Source organism: Corvus hawaiiensis, chromosome Z (assembly GCF_020740725.1).
Source record: "Corvus hawaiiensis isolate bCorHaw1 chromosome Z, bCorHaw1.pri.cur, whole genome shotgun sequence".
Taxonomy (NCBI): Eukaryota; Metazoa; Chordata; class Aves; order Passeriformes; family Corvidae; genus Corvus; species Corvus hawaiiensis.
In genome coordinates this window covers 7,854,070-7,877,724 of record NC_063255.1, presented here as the reverse complement: position 1 = coordinate 7,877,724, position 23,655 = coordinate 7,854,070, and the positions used below count along the sequence as shown (strand labels likewise).

The following is a 23,655-nucleotide window of genomic DNA, read 5'->3' as shown; positions in this document are numbered from 1 at the left end:
ACCATGTCACAGAAGTGTCCCCAAATACAGGGCCCTGAAGGGTTGACACACACCTCTTGGAGTTGCACAGATGCTACAGCCTCCCACATCAATGGAGCTGACAATTAAAATATACCATTTCCAAACAACTGTGTCCAGGTTGATAGAAGCTACAGAGAGCAAGTGAGACTGTGATGTGGAGATGGCAAGCAGGACTGAGAACGCATTTGGAGTGATTAATATGCAATTTCACAATTCTCAGAGCAAGAAGATTGATGAATCTCAGTATGTTGGGGCAGGATGCACATTCTTTCTGAGTCAGGAAAGTAATGTGTTCATCAAATTACCAATCAAACTGAAGCCAGCTTTGAACACAACAAATTTTGATCCCTTTCTACCATGGGAAGCCTTCACTGCACCTCCTGAGATGGGCTTCTGGGGGGTGGTCCATGTTGGTGGTTCCATACCAGGGGTTCCTGGCACAGGAGGAATTCTCATGTGTAGTAGCTAAACCTGCTCTTCATTGGTAGAGCCAATTAATGAGACTGTGGATTAACGAGACATGTGGCCCAAAGACCAAAGCATCATTGGAAATACATGAGCAATGCCAATCCTGAGCCAAATCCAGGAAGTTAAGCACATGGAAGGAGGTTGTAAGAGCCCAATTCTGTTCCCAGAAAAATTCAGAAGTGTTTCTGCCATTAATTTTTGTTTGGAGGACACAGCTCTGCAGAAGAATAATCAAGTTCAAATTGTTTGCAAGCTTAACAGTTTTAAGGCTGAATGATGAACACATCCAAACCTTCGGGGAAAAATTCTGCTTGCTCTTTTAGTCCAAATATGACAATTAGATTTTAAGCGGCATAATTGAGCAGGTCCAAACACCAGTTTAAAATTCAGTCCAGAATCCAGAACATAGCAGCCAACTGAGAAGCATCTGGGGACATCCAGATCAGACCAAAGAATTTATAGCACAAACCCAGTATTTATTTAATAATCATAATAAATGTACAAAAGCACATTAATATAAAGGCCAAAAAAGTAACTGCATTTACCCAGATACAAAATTCTACCCAAATTCTATTTGCAAACTCATTACATTTGAGAAAGTCTTAAACTGGTTTTCACTTCACCTCGAAAAATTACTGATCAAGCAGCAGAATTTTAATTTTCAGTAGATATTGAGTAACAAACATACTGAGAAGAGTTCTGCTAGAGTGGAAAACTTCTGTCTACTTACAAATCACAATTTGGTGGTTTTTTCCAGTACCAAAATAAAGAAATGCAGATTCACAAATGAAATCTTTAAAAACAAAATGTTTTTCCTATGTTTTTAATTTAAACCGTATCTCAATGTTGGATCTGTTACAGAAGCAGAGGCAGTCTTTTAAAAATGTGCTTAAATGCTCATGCACAAATATTTCTCCATTTCAGTAATCAGACGGGTCTGTTTTAAGACAATAAGACGTGACAGGTAGCACATTTGTGGGAGATCAGTGATTCCCTTGGTTGCTCTGCAAGATGCAGGTCTAAAGGCATAGTGACATCAACCAGCTGAGAAGTGCAGTAAACCCCTGGGACTAGCTGTCATGTCTCATTGTCCTTATGAAAGAAAAATGGTAAACAAGGAAGCCAGTCTGCAATCATGAATTTATGGATGTTTGTTAATAAGTATCTCAGACCTAGTCAGACAGCTCCTTTTGGAGTATTTTCAAATTTCACAGACTGTTTCAGAATGGTCCTTCAAAACTGATTAAAAATGCCACCATCATTAGATTATATGAGAAAAAAGCCCAGATCAAAATGTTAACTCAAATACACTTCAAAAGCCTGGGGAACACAAACCTCCCTAAGTTTCAGGCATCAGCTCTTTCCAGTGAACAAATAATCCAGGAATGAAAAAAAAAATAGAGATTGAGAAAGGGATTTAATTCATAATGGTACAAAATAGAATGACCCAAGAGGACTTCAAGGACCAAATTTAATGTATTTCTGGTTTAAGCCATACAGACAAAAATGAAATATCAGGAATCATATATTATGATTTATGCTAAAGGAATCCTTCAGAAAAATTGCCAGACAATTACACAAAAAGATAATGAGGCTAAGATGACACAATTTGAATACAGACACCCAGACAGACACCCTTTTGGCCATTTAGTAACTCCAGACAGACAGTTCGCAGCAGTTCTCTTACCCTAACTATCCTTAAAATCAGGGAAATCACACAGGAGGAAAAAAAAAAAAGCCTTCTTAAAATTATAAAAAAATAGAATGTAACTAGAGCAGGAAAATATTAAGTGAGAGAAACACTGATGATTTATAATGAGTACTGGTACCAGACAAGGGAGTAGGGTTGGGATGGCAGTGGATAAGCAGTTCATAAAAGTGTCTTGGGCTACAGGTCATATACAATATAACACAATATCTTTTTTATGGGGGAGATTTACTTGCATGTCTGCTTAATGCTTTGCTGCATGCCTGGGTATACAAATGATCCTTCAGAGAGGTACAGTGCTGTTTCATATATGGTGTTTAACAGTATCCAGGCACCAGTCTGCAGATGGAGTTTTATAATTGATCAGAACATATTTTCCGCAAATAAAACTAATTTTTCCACAGTTTGTTGAACAACAAAGGCAAACATCCACTGAACTACCTGACAAAGCCCTAAGAGCAATCTGTGAAAAAGAGAAGCAGATCACAGAACAGTGCTTACTGCCATCAGCTAAGATCCAACTAAGTCAACAAGTTTTGTCTGAAGTCAGGTTTCATTTTACTGCATTGGGGAAACCCATTGCTACTCATCCATTCAATATATTTGCCTTCTTGCAGATTAATCCAGGTGCTGCACACTGCACAGCTCAAACCAATTTCTGAGCAGCATGCCAGTGAGCTCACAGACATGAAGCCATTCTGGTTTAAGGACACAAGAAGCTCAGTTTACTCTTTCCTATTCAGTATATGACTTTGAAAGGTGGTAAGAGAGGGAGAGTGTGGCATTACAGCTGCAATATATTTCTAGTCACCAATGAACCCTCTCTCCCTGAGAGCATCTCTGGAGACTCTCCATCTAACAGACACACTCACAGTACTCACACACCCACAAGCTGAGCAGAGCTCAGTTGGAGGGCTGGTGTCCTAGCTCAAGCAATTGAAGTGACTTTGATAGAGCCACAGAAGTGCCAAGTAAAAATGGGAGACTGAACTGCATGTAGCAGTCTTGCAAGTCTCTGCTGTGCATTATTTCACATGTTCAGGTCACCAAAGAGGCCACTGCTACAGCTCAGCGTGTCACAAAACCTAGTCACCAACTGCTTAGGAAGCACTACTGCTCATGCAGTTTAAAGATGCAGGGCACGATTCTGTTCCACATCTATTCAGAATTAGACTTTTCTATGGCAGTATAAAAATTATCTGATCCAAATATAAATACTTGTATGCAGCCCTAATGTAAGTGACCCAAAGAGGAGACTGATTAAGTTTCTAAAATTATCTTAATTATATAATCATGGGAAATTTAAAAAAAACCAACATGCATTTGGAGCATTTCATGTGTAATTACATGGATTATAATTAAAACAAATGAAGGAATTAAAACACAATAAAAATATTTTAAATGCATATTTTAGACTTTAAAAAAGAAAATTATTATGAATTATCCAAAACAGGACCAAGGATCTTACATTTGTGTCAGTGACACTATTTTATCTAGATGCACGATATCATAAGAAGATTAACAAAATATTTTAAGGATGCAGGTTTATAATGCTTGAACATCACATATCCCAACTCTTACACAGCACTTGACGTAGGTACAAAGTGCTTTTTTTTTTTTCACACCTCAGATATAAATGGACCAAGGAAAATGGGATACCTTCTTGCTCAACAGCTGTAGCTGTAGATAGTTACTGTGCTGCAGATGTTTCTACTATCATTACACACCCTCATTTGAGCAAGACAAATATATATATCTCTCTCTATATATATAATATATATATATATATATAAAATAATTGTATATGCTTTAGTATATGTCAGCTTAAAGAAAAGGTTAACTTAAACTGTCTTCATCAGCAGACTACACCGGCACATTTTACCTTGCTCCAGAAATAAAGAGGAGCACTTGCAGTGCTGGATATGTCATTGCAGTTCAGTGCCAGTAAACAGTGTTTTGTGGGGTAACTTCTGAAATAGCTTATGGCTGCTCCCTACAAAACCTGACTTGGCTGCATTTCATTTTGGTTGTTGCAATTTTATTTTCAAGTTGAAGACAGCAAGATAGATGGTCTTTTTTTGCTACAATAAACCCACTATCTTCTCTTGGTACCAGGGAACAAAGCTATGAAGACATATGTGTTATTGTATAAAAAAATTTCTTTTTAAAGAAAAATTAATAGTATCACACCCAAAGGGAGTTACAGTAAGTATCTATATCAGGTGACCTACAAGTCCAGGATTTTAGAAAAATGAAGAGAAGAGTCTGCAGCAGCTAAAGCAAAACCTTTGTTTCACAAGGCATCAGTATTTCTCCATTTTCTCCTATCTCCAATACAGAATTACATTTTCTTGAACTGCTGGTATTTACTTTATTACCAGCTCCCAGAGATACCAGTCAAGAATCATTCATAGTCTGAGTAGATTTTTGGAGTGGGAGTGGGTGTTTTACTGTAGGGGTTTCTGTTTTTTAAAAAATAGTTCACTTAAACAAGGATCTACAACAGTAAATATACAGTGTACACACTCAAGTTGTACTGGCTTGAGAAATAATATAGTTAAAGAATTACCAAGATCCTAGCACTGGCATTTTTTTCCCCTCAGAACAGGCAAAACTATTGTGAACAGTAGGAGCTCTGCACTGTCAGATCTTCCTGCTTAAATCAAAACCTTTATTCCTAACTTCAAGGATGATGAACAACTTGTTGAAGGCATATGACTACAGACTCGAGACAAACCTTATAGGGAAAACCTGCCTCTACAGTTTTTGATCACTTTGACTTAATCAAGCCACAGAGAATGTTCTTGCCAGCGATGAGCATGGTCTTTGCAGACACAGTGCATCATAAAAAACAAAAGCAGAGTTACCAAATGGAAGCCATCTAGACAGTCAGCAGAAACTTGAACATTTAGCATGTCTCTGACCCACAACAAGAGAGGATTTTGCTCTTTCCCTAGAGAGACTCTTCCCTTGAGCACAGTTCCCACCTGTGAAAAGAATGTATAATCACTTCATGGGTTTCTAAGTGCTCTTGTCAGATGATTTCTACTGCGTGAGCTCAGGTCAGGCCACACGAGCATGAGACCAAATCCCTATTTTAAGGACACAGCCACAGCATTTAACTACTCACACCACGCAGCTTGGCTGCTGCTATAGCAGTGTGCACAGAGTAAAAGTGAGTGAAGCAAAGGGCTCTCATTTCACATCCCGCCTTCACTCTTGTTTGGAAGAAAGGGATGATAGCATAATGATTCCCGAATGTCTGAAAGAAGGAAGTGTAACACTGTCCTAAATTTCCTAATAACTCAAGCATCAGATTACTTCAACTCTAATGACTATTTTATAACCAAACCTGTAACTTAATAGCAGTGGAACTACATGGAAAATAAACTGAGAAGAATGTTGATATTTAAAAAACTATAAGCAAATAAGTATAATTTGATTTGGGTTCTATTTTTGTTTCTCTTTTTCTTTGTAATTTTTAAAAGGGCCGGTTTGGTTTCCATGAGTATATTTCTTTTGCAAAAATTGATTCTACAGATGTTTATGAATTTAGAAAAGTAAAGCAACAGTGTTGCAAATCAGGCTTGGGAAATTCATCAGAGACTGCTTTCATCAACTGCATCACAGACACACTTTAATACTGACCCTTCACCAACTATAAACTATAGGAAGTATCTAGTGCATTAGCTGTTTCCTGCTGGTACCTAAAGTTTAAACATTTGTGCACAGAATGAGAACTTGACAGTCAGCTGACTACAAAAATTGGTTTGGGGTAGATTGCTTTGGTTATAGTAATGCTATTAAACCTATTAGCTTTTATGAACATTAGCATAATATTTAAGTATATTTGAACTGCTTTTTTTTAATCCATAGAAGTCAGCAGCTTACTACCACTGGCAGTTAAAATGATGCTAGTCTCAGTGGCAGCATGCCTAACCTCAAAATCATTGAGGTTCATTGCAGCAAGCAAGCCACTAAATCTCCTCAGTGTCCAGTGGGGACAATCAGAATTGTGCTGATTGAAAGGAATCTACAACAGGGATACAAAAGAGTCACCACACCTAAACAAACATTGTGGCTGAAGGCAATTTCAATCTTTATATGTTTTGTAAACTAGAGAGACTTCTTTTTCCAAGGAAAAGTAAAATGAGATTCAAGTCTTCCCATTTATTTTCTCTTAAATCATCTGGTTTTCCAGTATTTATTCTTTACACTCTGCCAAGCAATATTATAATTTACAGAAGTTTTTGCTGATAGAAAAAAACCTGGAAGCCCTCTCCAATGCCAAGCGACAGCAGTTTAGAGTGCTTAACTGGTGAGTAATGCACTGATGAAATACCGCAATGCAAATTTTTTTCAAAATATTTAGGACTTAGAGATTACTTGCGGAAATGGTAATGTTTCCTAACAAATCAAGTGTTTCAAGAACAGACCACCCAAATGTATTATCATAAAAAGAAGTCAGTTACTTAATTATATAATAGAATGACACATTTCTGCTTTACTTCTCTATTTTACATTTTTTAATTCTTTTTTTTAACAAAATGTATCCTCTCTAGAGAGTAAAAGATTTACAACAGGAGGCGGGTTGAATTAATTTGCTAGAAACCAACTTCCTCGTGTTCCAATTACTTTGGAAATAGTTTAGCTTGAACCGTGATACTGTACATACAGCACAAGGGAATGAAAACACTACCCCTTGTCCGCATCTGAAATGGCTTTACTGAGACCACCTACGCTGACTTAAACTGTGCGCACTCTCAAATAAATTTAAAAATCACAGAATCATTGACTTGTTTAGGTTGGAAAAGACCTTTAAGATCATTGAGTCTAACCACTAACCTACCACTGTCAAGTCCACTACTTCTGGACCACTTGTCCGGTGCTTGACAACAACTTAGGTGAAGAAATTTTTCCTAGTATCCAATCTAAAACCTCCCCTGGCACAACTTTGAGGGCATTTCCTATTATCCTGTCACTTGTTATCTGGGAGAAGAGGCCAACCCCCACATCACTTCAACCTCTCTTCAGGCAGTTATAGAGAGTGATTAGGTCACCCCTGAGCCTCCTTTTCTCCAGACTAAACACCCCCAGCTCCCTCAGCTGCTCCTCACAGGACTTGTGCTCCAGACCCTTCCCCAGCTCCGCCGCCCTTCTCTGGACTCCCTCCAGCAGCTCAATGTCCTTCTTGCAGTGAGGGGCCCAGAACTGGACACAGCACTCGAGGTGTGGCCTCACCAGTGCCCAGTACAGGGGGACAATCCCTGCCCTGGTCCTGCTGGCCACACCATTGCTGATCCAGGCCAGGATGCCCTTGGCCTTCTTGGCCACCTGGGCACACCCTGGCTCACGTTCAGCTGCTGTTGACCAGCACGTCCAGTGGCTTTCCAGCCACTCTGTCCCAAGATTGTAGTGCTACCTGAGGTGTTGTGACTGAAGTGCATGACCTGGCACCTGGCCTTGTTGAATCTCAAGCTCAGGCCATTAGTCCATCCTGTCCAGCTCCCTCTGCAGAGCCTTCCTGCCCTCCAGCAGATCAACACCCCCACACAATTTGGTGTCTGATACAAAGTGACTGAGGATGCACTTGATCCCCTCATCCAGATCATTGATAAAGAGGTTAAACAGGACTGGTCCTGACAATGAGCCCTGGGAAACCTTGCTAGTGACCAAATGGATGTAACCCCATGTTGCTGCCTGTTCTGAGCTTCCCTTACCCCTCCCCCCTCCCCAAGACAAGCCAGGACTTGCCTTCTGCCATGTGCTCTGGACCCCTTTGTTCCAAGCACGGGCAAAACCAAATGTAACTCAAACTCTTCAGCAGTGCTCATTGGCCGGTCACCCCGGGTCCGCCCCCAGTCCTCCCCTTTTCCCTTCTCCGAATAAAAGAAGGACCCAAGAGGGGGCCCGCCCTCTTTGGCTTTGCAATCCTTCCGGGAGCATGTGTGTGTCTCTGTCTCTGTCTCTGTTCGAAAGCTCTAATTGCAGGAATTAGGCAAACCAAAAGCTGTACTTCTCCCTCTTTGCTTCTGCTGGATATCAGCTTTGCAGCTACTATTTGCTGCTTTTAGAGCTACTAAAGTGCTGGATTGCCCATGCTGCCTCTCTAGGGTGCCCGAGGCTTTCTAAGGCATTGAACTACAAGCGCTAGCAGGTAAAAAGCTGTGAGTATTCCACAACCCCATCCATCGCCACCCTCTGGGCCTGGCCATCCAGACAGTTTTTCACCTAATAAAGAATGCACCTATCCAAGCCATGAGAAACTGTTGCAGTGGGGATACTGCAACACGCATATATCAAACCAGGAGTCCCGTGGAAAGGAAATATATATGGACAGACAGATTCTTGATAGCTGTTTCAGAGAGATGTTTATTTCTCCAGCCGCATGGCCGGGGCTCTGCCGAGGAACTGTTCCAGTCACGGGACCAAGGGTCCTTCTGCCCGCGCAGGGAACACAAACCAACCCATGGGAACGAGGCTGAGCAGGGGCAGGGAAGCCCCGTGTCTGTGCCCTCAGGGCCCCTCTCCCAGGGCTACACGGCAGGGGAGGGACCCCAACACCTCACCCGTTTTATTTTAATAAAAGGAGAATGAAAACAACTGGATAAACATAACAAGAACCGTTTCAAGACAAAACAAGCCACCCTCCTGAGTCTTTAAATGTCCAAACAGATTCTCTGGAACATCTTAGGGCTGACAGAAGGGAGACAGAATTCTCTGAGCATGCTTTGTGGGGAAACTGAGGCAGGAGAGGGTTTAATTTCTTCCCTCCCCCTTTTCATCCCCCACTCGGCATTGGAAAGGGATTTTTGGGGACACAATTGGCAAAAGCATGGTTTTGTGAGGGAAACCATGGATGAAAAAACGGATTGGGAATACACTGGGGGTAATAGGACATAGGGTAAAAGGGAAAGGTGGGATTAGGAAAGGGAAACTGTAGGGGGGGCTTACAATGGAGATATTGTCTAACATGACTACGATTTTTTGCATATATACTGCCTTTTACAGAAACACCATCAGGCCCAGTGACCTGCGATGCTTGTAACCCTTTTCTCCCTAGTACAATATTAAATTCCACCACCTGTCCATCTCCCAAGCTTGGGATCCATTTTTCAGGGTTATTCTTTTTAATAGCAGTTCTATGCACAAATATGTCTTGCTGGTTGTCACACCTTGTTATAAAACCATAATTTTGCTTAACATTATACCATTTTACTATCCCTAAGGTCTTAGTTACTATGATTTTTTCCTTTTTCCGAGTGGCTGCTGTTTTCTGTCTCGCTGCGTCTTTGCTCTCTCTTTCGGTCGCTCCCGTGTTGGAATTGTCGGGGCTGCTGGTGCCTGCGCGCTCTTCCCGGGGTCGCGTTCGGGGCTGCGCGGGCCGGGCCGGGCTGCGCCGCTCAGTTCTCCGTGCGTCGCCTCCTCTGGTCGCAGCTTCACTGCTGCTGCCAGGCGCTGCACCCACGTCTCGGCCGGGCCCCCGAGCGACGACCCCCCCGCACCCCGCTCCAGCGCGCGTCTCGGCTGGGCGCGGCTCCGTTCCACCGCCACCGCCGCCAGCCGCCGCCCGCGTGCCGCCCCTCTCGGTCGGGCGTTCCCGGGGCTCGCTCCCCCACGCGCTGTGCTGCGCCGTGCGGGTCCCGCCGGGTCCCGCCGCTCCCGCCGCGCCTCGCTCCGCCACCGACACTGCGGCTCGCGTGGCTCCGCCTGCGCGCGGGAACTGCCTCGCTGCTGCTCGCAGAGCGCTCGGTGCACGTGGCCTGGGCCGCACGGTCCCTGCGCCAGGATTCCCTTCGCCAGGACACAGCTGACACTGCTCAACAGTCTCGGTAACTAAATAATATTCACGAAAATATTCTTCCATCGGCATATATTTTGACTCCAGTATTAACTGTGTCCAAACAGTTTTCCAAAAGCCCTTGGTAAGAATTAAATCCCAAGAAACATAGAAAAAGTTCTTAAACAACCATGCCAGGAAGTGTTTCAGTTCTTTTTGAGCTTGAATCAAGCTAAAATTTACAAATCGTTGTTCAAGAATCATTTTAAGTTTAAGATAAATGTCCATATGTGGCTCTGAGAGCCAAGAGTCTTCCCACGGTTCCTCCATAGTTTAGATATGGAATAGCAAAGCAAAACCAAGAAGAGGAATCCAAAGTTTCCAGGGTTTACTCACACAAATCAGTCGCTTAGGGATCGGGGATCGTTCTGCTCTCAAATCTCCACCATTTGTTGCAGTGGGGATACTGCAACACGCATATATCAAACCAGGAGTCCCGTGGAAAGGAAATATATATGGACAGACAGATTCTTGCTAGCTGTTTCAGAGAGATGTTTATTTCTCCAGCCGCATGGCCGGGGCTCTGCCGAGGAACTGTTCCAGTCACGGGACCAAGGGTCCTTCTGCCCGCGCAGGGAACACAAACCAACCAATGGGAACGAGGCTGAGCAGGGGCAGGGAAGCCCCGTGTCTGTGCCTCAGGGCCCCTCTCCCAGGGCTACACGGCGCGGGAGGGACCCCAACAAGAAACCAGCTTCTCCAGGACAATAATGTGTAAAATGGTGTCAAAGGCTTTATTGAAGTCCAGGTAGACAACATCCACAGCCTTTCCCTCATTCACTAGGCTTGTAGGCTGGTCATAGAAGAAGATCAGTGAGGATGTCTGGCTAAGCAGAGATCTACCTTTCCTAAACCCACTCTGCCTGGGCCCAATACCTGGTGTGTCCTGTACATGCTGTGTGACGTCAGTCAAATGATGTGCTCCATGACCTTCTCAGCACTCAGGTCAGGATGACAGGCCTGTACTTCCCCAGATCCTACTTCTGGCCCTTCTTGTAGACTGGCATACTTTCCAGCCTCTGGGAAGCACACATATATTACTAAACCTCTCCTTCATATTTTAATTGTCCTCAAAATGAGGAAAAATATGCTCCTAAAATGTATGCAGCAATGGTATATCTGATTGTTCAGAGTTACCTTCCAGAAATGTGCCTTAAACACTGGGTAGCTTAGTGAATACTAAGCAGACACAAACTCTATTTTTCTATTTGAGAGCAAAGTGCTGAAACAACTACTTTGTACTTCACTACCTATAAGCCATATTGTGTGTTCATCACCATTTTACAGAATAGTCAAGTCTACTAAAGGGACTATCAGTATCTGATGAGAAAGCAATATGTATTGGCAATCCATTAGAAAAGGGTAACAAAAAGGACAAAGTATTTAAATAATTGAATTTCACAGCAGATAACTTTAGTGGGTGCCATAAAACATGCTATATCTGTAAAAACATGAACATACTGAAGGGGAACATGGAATAAAAATGGATCAGAGGTGCTCTGGCAAAGAAAGCAGGGAAAGAATAGGGATTTTGTAAAAGAATTCAGCACTGGTCCTTCTCCTTTTCTGGGCAATTACCCTACATTTTCTTCTGGGACTGTGACAAGACATTTGGTTTTTTTCTTTTTCATTTTATTGCACTGCAGGCCTACCATTTATTTTAACATATTCGGTGGGTGACTGTGCACTTTCCTTGGGTGGCTGTCCCATTGGTTTACTTCTTATGTGAACCTGAATTTGAGAGGATCCTATACCTCATCTGAAACTAATCTACTGTGCAAAGAAACTTCTACTTATCTCCTCACTGCACTAAAACTGTTTAAACCAGATGTGTCAAAGTTATTCTGCAAGAAGGGGCTGAATTCCACATTTAATTATGCCCCATGGAGCAGGTCATAAACCTCATGCTATCACTGACAAACTCTTTTTGATCCCTCTTGAAGAGAAGCTTCTTTGGCCCAATGACTAAACACAGAAAACAGACCTCTACAAAAAATAAAAAATGTTTTAGACTTGCTTTGTAAACACAAGGAAAATAATTGGAGAAGAAAATGGTATTAGATGTTAATGTAGCATTGACTGACAAACAGTATAATGGGACAGAAAACAGCTAGCAGAGTGGAAGTTAGTGCAAGTTTTTACTTCTTGGGAAGCATCTCATTTGCCACATTCTCCAACAGAATGACTGGAAGAAGTTTACAGCCTTCCCATGTTACAGTGCAGTGTGGTTGCACTGTAAAATGGACCATGGAGACATCCTAGAACAAACATCTTTCTCTGAAAAGAAACGAAGGTACATTGAAGGATGTAGAATTTCACTGATTCTGTTTACAGCAAAGATATTTCTATCCTCCAGCTCAACAGCAGTGTTAGTACCACTATTGGGAACAAAAATTTGCAGCTTGGAAATGAGAAAAAAGTGGACAAGGACACAGCTGGGAGAAAAAAATAGGAAAAAAAAATCAAGATGGTTTGTTAAATCCAGTATCTAACTTAAACTTTCTCCATCTTTTCAACCCATCCCTCACTGGATTTGAGAATTTTTCATACCTCACTACAGTACATAGCTCCCAGCTGATCAGCGCTGCTTCCTATCTTATTTGTTGTTGACAGCCTCCCCTAGAAAGTGTTTGTTCTTAAATTATTATCTGGTTCAAGTAAAAAAAAAAAAAAAGTCACCATTTTTGCTAATACTGGTGGTCTGCGTGACCTTGAATTTCTGCTTTTTGAACATTTTCTACAACAAATCACATGACTTGGGCTGGCAGAATTTAAACACTCCTATGCCTTGAAAACTTTTCATAGATCTTTCAGAAGCAACACTAGCTCAATCCTTATTAGGTATGTAAAAAAAAGACCTTTGCTTTTCATGGGTGGGGACAGTCATGCCATCTGATTTTCTCTCTAGTTTCAGTGTTTTATCCACAAGCTATCACCTGTGACATTCTGCTAACAGCAAAAAGCTATATGTTACAAGAATGAGACGGAAAAGACTATGTTAAAATGATCTTAGAAACAGCAAAAAGAACAGAGTATTGTCAAAAGTTACTCTAGGACTTCATGCAAGCATTGCTGCCTAGTGTACATGTGTGGTACAGAACCTTTCACTCAAGTGCAGGAGAGCCTTCAGTCTGAATTCAACTTGATAGCTTCAGTTAGGCTTCCCTCAGGCAGCATGCCCCTTAGTGTGCAATCTATCACAACTAAACTGTACTCCTCAGGTACTTGCTATAGACTACATCCACGAATGAAAAATTCTCAATTCAAGTGACACGTGGGTTGAAAACGTTGAGGAAGTTTCAGTTACATAATAGCTACTTATCAAGGCTGAAACCTGTGGCCTGGCAGAGCACTTGCCTTGAGCAGAAAGTTTTGTCCATGATTCACTGGTAGGAACCAAGATCTCACCCAGGTTCTGTTCATGGGCATCAGCGAACCTCAGCAGATTGAAACAAGACCTCTGTAGATCACTGAGTGTGACTTCAGGCAGAAGCCTAGAATAACACCAACACCTGGAATAACACCATCAGTTGTGGCTTTATCTCCATGAGTCTTAAAAATCTCTGAAGCGAGACTCCATAACTCCTCTTTCCCAGTGCAACCATGTTCTCCTGGGGGAGATCCTCTCCCAATGTCTGGACTGAGCCACCCAACACACAACTTCTGGCTATTACTCCTTATGTCACCTGGCTCTACCAAGAAGAGCTTGCTTTCATTATCTTTCTAACTGCTTTTCCTGTATTCTTACAGCATGTAAGCCTTCTCTTTGCCAGACTAGAGAAGCTCAGCTTCCTTGCAGTCTCTCTTGGTAAGAAGGTGGGTCCTGGTTACCCTGGCAGCTTGCCACTGGACTGTCTGCACTTTTTCCACATCACTGCTGACTTGAGGACTCCCTGACTGAAACGCAGTATCCACAGAGGAAGACAAAGGGCACAGCAACTTGTGTGCAGCTCTGCAGAGCTGCTGCTAACACCCAGAACAAAATTTGGACAACTCGTTCATGGTACTAATCACTCATGTGCAATCTGTGCAATGAAAATGTAACCAGAAAGAGAGAGATCCAGATGGTAGTGGCTAGATCTGAAATGTAATTAGTTCAGTCAATACAGTAGTGTATTTTTAGATCTTCCACTAGTCAAAACAAGAGATGTTGCTCAAGCAAATTTAACATTGCTTAAAAAAAAAAAAAAAAAAAAAGATTGCAAAAACTGTTTGCATGTCAACTCTACAGAGACTTTTCTGACAACTTAGGCAAGAGCTGGAAAGCATATTTTAATTCATACAATGGCTAAAGGTAGGAGCACTGCCAGAAAATATGATTTGGAACAATTCTTGGAATACAGAGGTTCATCTGTTTTGCAAAAGAAAGAATCAGAAGCACATAAGTATAAGCAGTTATTTTAAACTTGCCTATTAAGCAAGGACACCAATAGCTAACAGATGCGGTTATTTGCAAATGGTTTCAGCAAAACATACATACTACATATGACAAACCCTGATTGAAACCTGTGTCCTGGTAGCGACATGACTATAATACAAACCTGTCTATTGAACTCAGCATTTGTCTGAGGGCTATTACATTAGCTATTTAATTTGTGTTTCAGTAATGGTATCTTTCAGATGCAAAGCTGGAATGTAGAAAAATTAATCTAGATTGTCATTTCCCAGAACTATTTAAACCACTCAACAGAAAACTTGCCTTTGTTGGAATTTTTCAGTGTGGACTAAGAAAAACTATTCCTACTCTGAAGGATCTCTTTCTAAAAAACAGACCTAATTGTTTCCAAACACACCTCAGAACACTGAGGAAACCCAAACCTTTACAAAGCAGTTTAAACACTGTGGCTTTGATTATCATTGACACATAACACCCATTACATTGTTTGGGTCTGTTTTGATAAGTGCTACACAAACACAGTAAGAGTGAAAACACAAGAGCAACACATATCATCTGGGAGGAAAGAGAAGAAGGAGACACCAGCCAAGTAACAAATGGCTACTTCATGTCTCGAGCTGTGTAATTGGGAAATTTCAAGAAGCAGCAGCCTGGGAACAGGGTATGAACTTCCAGAAAAAGGGCAGCTAAACTGAACAAACTTATGAACAGGCCATCACAAGGAAAAGGTACTGTAAGGAAAGTAAAAAATGCTCGTTTTGGAGAGCAAGCAAGCTGGTGAAAAGCCAGATAAGAGCATTCTACCTATAAAACAATACTGTTGAGTTTAAAATAATTTTTTTCTAATTAAGAAATAGGAGTCTAGGGGCTTTTTCTGGAGGGAGACCAACACCAAGAGGAAAAAAACCAACAAAAACTACACAAAGCCACCCCCATCTCCCTTGAGAAATGAGACAAGGCAGTAAAGAACTGGGTTATCCATTTTGAGAAGTGCATAAGGTAAGCTATGGTGGTTTATGTTATGTTGCATTTCAGTGGTTAGAAAACTTCACTGGAGCGGTGGAGAGTCCCATTGGCTCAATGCAGAATAGTGGCGGTAGCCAAGACAGCAGTGATAAACCACTTTAAAATGTCTGGTGCACCACAAGAGAGCTGTGTTTCAATGACATCAAAAATACACAGCAAACCAACCATTAAAATCATTCATTCAAAACACAGTTTGACAGTTTTCATGGGGCCAGTTTTAGGATTATGGATTTTTATTTATTTAAGCATTTTTGAGAAGTGACAAGCCCTTTTGTATATAGGCTGAACAATGATTGCTTTCTAAATTACTACAAACACAGTTCAACTTGTGTTGTTTTCATCTTTTGCTTTCACTTTTTGCATAAACAATTTTATGAAATATACTTAGTTTCTGCCATCTTCTACCCACATTAAGCAACCTAGGATTGTAAATGAGTGCAGTTTTCAGGCTGAATGCAGTGTATTCTCCACTCCCCTAATCGTGCAGAACCTCCTCCGCCTCACATCTGCAGGGCTGGAGCACTGCCAGTGGCAGGTCTGTTCTTCACAGCATCATTCCTTCGATGCCTGTGGGGATTTTCTGCAGAAGATAGTTTTGACCATATCTCACTAAAAGTGGATGCGCTTTGATGGCATCAAGTTGATAGTTTGATAGCGTGTGCAAATTTTGTCGATGGCCTTGCTTAATTTCTAGAATTCCTGGTATTCTCAGTAATAAAGAAACAAACCCCTTGATTCACACTACCATGATGACTAGCAATTTTGGCAGCTCTGCAGCTCAGACCCAAGGCTGAAGTGGCACAGGAGTAAAACCACTGTTTCCCGTTCCTGCAAACTGGCTTTTGAAGTCATGGCTGAAACACACTGGGCAGACAGCTTCTGGGCATAAACACAGGACAGTTTTTAGGACTAACCACCATGCTCTCTCCACAGAGTCTAAACCAAGATTAAAATAATATTTGCATCAAGAGAAACTATAGCTGTAAAGAGAGCTAATTTTATGCTGGTATGGTTGGAATATTATACCTGAACTTGCTCAGAAAGTACATACCTTTCTTTAATACAAAATTAGCTTTGGGTGTAACTATTATTTGTTTTTCAGCAGAACCTACAAACTACTTCTATTTGCTTGCACCTAAATGTAACAAAAAGATGTCCTCCACACCCATGAAGTTTAATTTTAGGAGCCAGAGGCTTCAGAAAAACCCAGGTGAGCTAAGAGCTGGCTCTCATCTTCCTCCAACCACAAATGGAAAGGTGGAAAGTCCTAAAGAAGGAACAGCCCTAATCCTATTACTTTTCACTGCTTCCACTCCATGCCAGCCAAGCACCTCAACCACAGTCACATTCACTGTCTCCCTCTTGCGGGATAAATGGCCCTTTCCTTGCTGTCAGAAGGTAGTCCTCACCATCAGGAAACTTCCTTCGCTGTAGCTAGTGTCAGATTTATCTGAGATTACTGATATTTTTCTTCTTTGTTTATGCCTTCTGGCAGGACTTTACAAGAGTGGCTACATTTTAAAACTTAAAATTCACTTGCTAAATACTGTTCATGATTACTCACTCCTTGTGCAAGATTATCGTATTCCAAGAACTGTTCCAATTCTACCAGATACCAAAAATCACTAGGGAATATCTGAATTAATATTTTCCATCATATGAATAAGAGAAACAAATATTTTTTAAAAAAAAATTAGTTCCTATACTTCATTTTTACTCTTCATTTTTTATAAATTAGACTTGGTATATTTTTATAAATTTTAGCATTCCTCTATTTCAAATGAGAAACTAATGGTTTTGTAGGTAACAAACCAAAAATTTTGGCTGAACTGCTAATAACTGAATAGCTGAGTTTGTGTGTGTGTGTGTGCATATATACATACATGCATGCACAAAAAGGCAACATCCTGAGGTTAAATTATCTTTGCAAGAAGATTCTTCTTTATTATTTTTATCATGGTAGAATCTACAAACCCCACTAGAGACTGGGGCCCCACTGCATGATGTGCTGTACAGACAACTATTACAACTCAGTTACAGCCCAAGAGAGTTTACAAATGTGTGTTTCTCCTATGATGCACATAAATACAGTGTGGCTGTTTAGTTCTTCAAAACTAGGCTCAATAATACCCCCGAGAGCGCAGACTATCAAGAAATTACTATGATTTGAGTTTGACTATCCATATATTTTTTAGAAGACTAAATAGCACTTCAGCTTAAAAACATTTTGAGCACTGTATTGAAAGACAAACATCAAATGGACTTTTAACACTTTTATAAAAGCAAGCCCAACTAAAAATTAATCAAGTTTCTAACTGCTGAAGCAGTCAAAAAAGGACTGCTTTTGCAATGGCAAACTTTTTTTTTCCATATGGAAAGAGGTGAGGTAAACATTTTCGTTCAGCTTTAAGCCGAAAAAATTAAATTGGCCCCTCACACTATCAAGAATAAAAAAATAACTTGGTGGGTCTTCTCTCTTTCACTCATCTCACAATGTTTTTTAGTTTTGCACATTGACAATGACAACAGCTCGTCTGACACACACACTCGTTAATTATTCTGTTTTACTGCATTGCCTGATGCACAGCTGTTGACTTGCACCCAGTGCAATAGATACTGCACATACAGAACAGAGGCTCAGCCCCAGAACTTAGAATGCGTGTGTAACAACAAAAACGGCAGATGGATGCAGACAAATTCCAAAAAGGAGATAAAGCTGGTCAAAATATTCTCAGCACAGTGGCAAATGATTGGGTCTTATATATCTCACCATATAAAAAAGAAATAATACAGCAAACTTCTTTTGAGGCACACACAGAGGATGACAATGCTTGTTTAAGTGTTAGGCGAGCAATGGAATTTATCATCATAAACAGAGTTAGAACACTTCACATTGGCCTGCAAACTTTCCTATTTAAACTTTTCTTTTCATGAGAACTGAAGTAATGAATAAAGAGCTCTCTCTCTCTTAATATGCAATTGGACTCCACAAGGAATCCCCAACCAATCAATCCTCCTTTTTTTTCAACCTCTAAAAAAAACTAACAAAAACCCCCCACAACCAAACCATCCAAATGCCCTCCCTCCCAAAAAAACAACAAAAAACAAAATCAACCACCCACTGAACAAAACCCCCCAACACATCAACAGCATTTATCAGTCAAATGGGTACTGTGTATGGGTCCTGTGTATTTCTAAGTATTACAGTGGCAGTGACAGAAATATAAAAACATAATTTTAAGAGCATATGAATGAAAAGATTCAACAGAGTTTTATCATGATGATTGTTTACTGTGAAGTTATTGACAGATTCCCTCTGATCTGATTTCAGGTTTGTATCAGTAAGCTACTGAGTAGGTAACCCCTTAAGTACAAATCTTTAAGTTAAACTGGGAGAAGTAGTTAATATAAATGCAACACTACTGTTCTCAAAACTATCAGTCAAAAATTATTCACATTTTTGCCATTTCCTGACTGAAAGCAGCGCCTCCTGTTAATTTACTAAGTGCTACACTCCAAAATTAAGTTCATGGCATCAAGGATACTAAAACATAAAATGTTTACCATCAAAGAACGTAAACATTGAGATGATTAAATAAATTAGAGGATTAAGGTCCCTAGGATCAGAGAGGAAAGGTCTGTAACTTGGCTTTTTCATCTGTATATTTCTCCCTCTCTTCTCATTTTCACTTATCTTGCTCCTTTTCCACCATCTCTCCATCATCTTTCTTTCCAACTCAACAGGAGATCAAAGGATGCTCCACCCATAGTAAATCAAGCCAAAGGCTGCCAGTCTGGAGAACACAGCCAAGGCACAACTGCAGGAGAAATAAACACAACTGCACTTACATCAGCAACAGAGGTTAATAATTTTTAAAAGATAGAAGTCACATTTTCACTGGTTTTACAATTACAAAAATGAAGTCTGTGGTTTAGACATCCAGTAACAAGGTTAAAACATACTATTCACTTTTTAAAAATAACTCAGAAGCTGTTTACATTGTTCTAGGAAAATACTGTTTTTTGAAACCTGTTCTTGTTAAATGTTTAAGTTTATATTCAGCACGATTCAGTCTAATTTCTATTAACATGTCTGCAAGTGTAACAATATCCGTATCCTTTTCAAGCTGTTTGAATGTGGGATTTTTTCCAGCGTTTTCTTTAAAAGTTTAGCTGGCTGTTTTATAATTTGTCACCTTTTGTCTTCTTTCAGCAGTATGTCATTAAGTCTTTAATTTGGCGTTTCCTGTTGTCTGCAGAGGGATATATGCTGTTTTAAATCCAAAGGACTGCAGACATAGATGGTGGGTAAAATCTGTGAACCATAAGTAAATTCTTATAAGGAACATACAAAAAAGATTGTTCTTCAGTCAGACTTAAGCCATTACTTTCTTCAAAAGAAGAAAAGACACAAGTTAAGAAAAAGGCACCGCCAAAGACCTTCTGCCCAAATGTGCATCTCCATGAAGTTTCCTGCTGAGTGCATATGAATGCACAGCGATCTGGGAAAAGGATCCAAATAGGATTTCAAACATCCAAAAATTTTAACTCAAACATTTAGGTATTTCACCATGCTGCTATTCATTCATTCACTGATTTTTTTTGTCTTAGTTTAAAGAGATGCTAAACAAAAGGAGAAGAGCTCTACATGTATTTACATTCCAAAACTAAGCTCCCCTTACCACCCCCCTAGTCTGTCATCCCTTCATAGCTAAACAAACCGTAAAGTCTAGCCCTATGTCCTTGAAGCAAAGTCACAAACATAGTAACAGAAAAGTTTGGTCTTTCAAGAAAAAAAAAGACAAAAAGCGGTTTTAATCTATTATAGCTGCCCATGTTGTTTAGACACCACATTCAGATAATATGTGCAGACTGAACCGGTGGAGGAGTGGGATCAATTTCTTTATTATTTTGGCTCTTACTAAGCTTTAAAGTTCTTTGACGAATTCCCAGTCATTAACAGCTATTCCTGTCCTACTGCTAAAACCTGCTCTTAGATACAAGTGATACATTTACCAAAACTATCTTGCAAACAAAACCAGAGGCTAAATATTTTACCATGTAAAAGGCAGGCAAGACCAATGGTTGGCTCTCTGCAGCTGAGGGGTTTCCACAGAGAGGAAGCTTGACAGCCCCAGCCGCCTGTGCCACAAACAGCTGCAGGGCCCTCTTGGGAACCGCTGGGTGCTTCGGCCAGGGGAGGTCACATGCTGCAAACACCAAAACCTGCCAAAGTTTTCCCCATTTCTGACCCAACAATACTTTTCACAGTACACACATACAGGCAAGGGGCTGTATCTTTCCCAAGGAGGTGAGAACCTAAACAACATTAGAAAGGCACATCATTCCATTGAGAAACTCCACAATACTTTCTGTTTGTGCTGAACTCTTAGAGCACATGTGTTGTCTGCTGTGGAACAGGCAGAAATACCCCATTTGAAGCAGAGCAAAGCATGAGAACAGAGTGTGAATGACTAAGTGGATTACAAAGAAAATTCCTTCACATGGAGAATACATTTAACCCACTTTCTTAAAAGGATTCATAACAAATTATACCATCTTCTGTTCATGAATCGTATTTTAAACTTTAGTATAGTATATCCAGCTGAAAGATTTAAACATTGGAATTTTACTATAAAGTTATTTATTCTTATTGTGAAAATGCAAAATGATATATTAGAATAATATATCTACCTAACAAGGCCTCTTTGATGAGAGTGACAAACATTATTTTTGAAGCACTTACAAAATTACACCTTTTAACATTAGAAGAATCTGTTGAGATCATTGTGATAACTTGAATTGCATCCTGTTCAATTTCAGTTCTTCTAGTGAAACATTGCTAAGCACCACCTTTTTGAGCATTAAACATGCAACAAAACTCTTCCTAGGCTGCTGCTAAAATATATTAGACTTTCTGACCATGTCCATGATATGTGTTTTGCTTTGTTATTCACATCCAGCCTTAAAAGCTGAAGGATTCCAGAACCTGACTTTCCATCTGACTTGTTTGGAAAAGTTCTGGCCTTTTCTGCGCCAAAAATACAGGAGTTTTACGATCTTGAAAGTTGTACAGGCTGAATTGATTTCTGATATCAAGTATGAGGCAGAATTTTATAATCAATCTTTATACAGCGTATTTAACTGCTCATGACCAGCATTGTTATATTCATATAATTTTTAAGAGCCTTCATTTGTATGTTTATTATTTCGTAAATATACTTTAAAAGTTTTCTGAAGCTGTATGCTGTCATGAACCCCAAAGGAAAATTCTCCTAGAAATGGTCAAAACTGCTGCAGGGACAAATGTATGTGGGGAGGGTATTCTAAAAACACAGAAGTACTACACCTATTCCGTTCAACTCCCCCACACTCTTACTAAAAGCTTTCCTGTGGTTTAGCTAAATCCACTTTCAAAGTGGACGAAAAAAGACACCCTTAACATCCTCTCAGAGAGCTACTGCAGAAGAGCTATTCCTTGGCAGATATTTTGGGCTAGTTCTTCATGTAGACAAGCCTTATGTGATACCTTTCTTGGCATATTTCCTAATGTTACATCATCCACCACAATGCTTCAGTCTTTTGTAAACAACTTTGTGGGTAGACACAGGTATTCTTTATCCCAAGTCCTCTAAACTCTTATATACTTCTCATCCATAGAAGGCTTTGTCTATATAAACAGTTTTTCATGAAGCATTTGTACAGAAAATGTGAACTCTGAACATTACTTTGTCATACTCTAAAGGTTTTCACTATTATTCTCCCTTTGTACAAGCAAATTTTCCATCCAAATTAAAAAGAAAGTCTCGTAGCTGTATTCTTTTTAAACAACAAACATTGAAACCTGCTGTTTCAATCTAGGAAATTACATGTTTAGGAAATTACATGTTTAGGAAATTACATGTTTAGAACTCCAGAAACACTTATATAATCTTTAGGATTCAATTCGAAATTGTTCTTTTTCCTCACCTTTATAATAGAAAATTACCTATTCTGATGTAGTAGTTACACTGCTAATCCAAAACTTAACATGGTGCATTAAACCTGTTCTGTGATGATAGAAAACATGTGCAACTGTGCAGATACATCCATCAAGAGAAAGACATCCAATAACTTTAAGACAGAAAACAGCAAACTCTAGACTCCAAAGGGAAAACAAAAGAAATAAAATGTAATTTCACACTTTGTCAAATGAGAAACTATAAAATAGGTAAGTAAGATGTCTCTCCCTTTTCAAAAGCAGTCAACTTTGCCAGCCAGTCAACTCCAGCCAAAGTAATAGAATATGTCACTAGGTAGCCTTCATTTACCATGTAATAACCCTGTCTTATCTGGCAGCATTATCAACATTGCATTAAAACATGAATTTATTTCACTTGAAAGTTTGAAGCCTTTAACATGGAATTGCAATAATTACTTGTATTTCACAAATATCATTGAATATATTGCAACATGCACTAAAGATGCAATACAATCATTGTTTTCCTGTGCATAAAAAATTTCAAGAGACATTAGCAAATCACTGTTGTTTTGGGACATGCTAAACTAAGTTTGAGCACACAAAAAGCAGGTCTGCTGGAAATCAATTATCCAGTCTCAGAGGATGGTAAGGCCAAAAAATGTAAAACCATTTATTAAAAAAAAATAGTATGTTCTCAACATGACAACAAATGGGGCACTGCAGAAAACAAAACTGTTCTGGACATCATCACAAGGCTGTTCATGACCTGGTTAGAGACGATGCTCAAAGGCATGACGTGGGAAGCCTTGAAAAAAGATACATGCAGTCATACACCATGACAAAGTGATTATTTTTTTGGACTCTACAGCCTGCATGATTTCCATCTGCTGTTTATTCGTTCTCTTCACCCTCATCCACTCATTTACATTTTGTGAGAAATAGACACATTTTATGTCTAGCTGTTTCACAGTCCAGCTTTGTTCTCTTGCTTCCCTCTTTTCCACCCAAACTCTTAAAGGCTTCTAGATTTTTCTAATGGCTTTTTTTCTACATTGTCAGCCTGGTTGCTAAAGTGCAGAAGACTACCACAGCAGTTCTAACTCTCAAACCTAATCATTGAAGCTTGCTCTTCCTGCATCCAGCCTCCCAGACACATCATTCCACTAAACCTTTTCATCTGGCCTATAGGCTTTTGATGTATTTGTAGGTGAGAGAAAGGTACACAGTGCAAGAAT

The 23,655-nt window shown here is 40.1% G+C and overlaps 1 protein-coding gene across 6 annotated transcripts in view; it reads right to left on the bottom strand.

The window, feature by feature from the left end:
• ARL15 (ADP ribosylation factor like GTPase 15) overlaps nt 1-23,655 on the bottom strand; it is a 255,678-nt gene that overhangs the window by 82,967 nt on the left and 149,056 nt on the right. Inside the window, exon 8 of one of the 6 annotated variants that reach the window (XM_048290888.1) lies at nt 19,182-19,277. The exons of the other annotated variants lie outside the window; for them this stretch is intronic. Within the exon in view, the coding sequence (XP_048146845.1) occupies nt 19,197-19,277 (81 nt within the window). The 3' untranslated portion in view covers nt 19,182-19,196. Of the gene's footprint in view, nt 1-19,181; nt 19,278-23,655 lie in introns of those variants that run through there. 6 annotated transcript variants of the gene reach the window in all.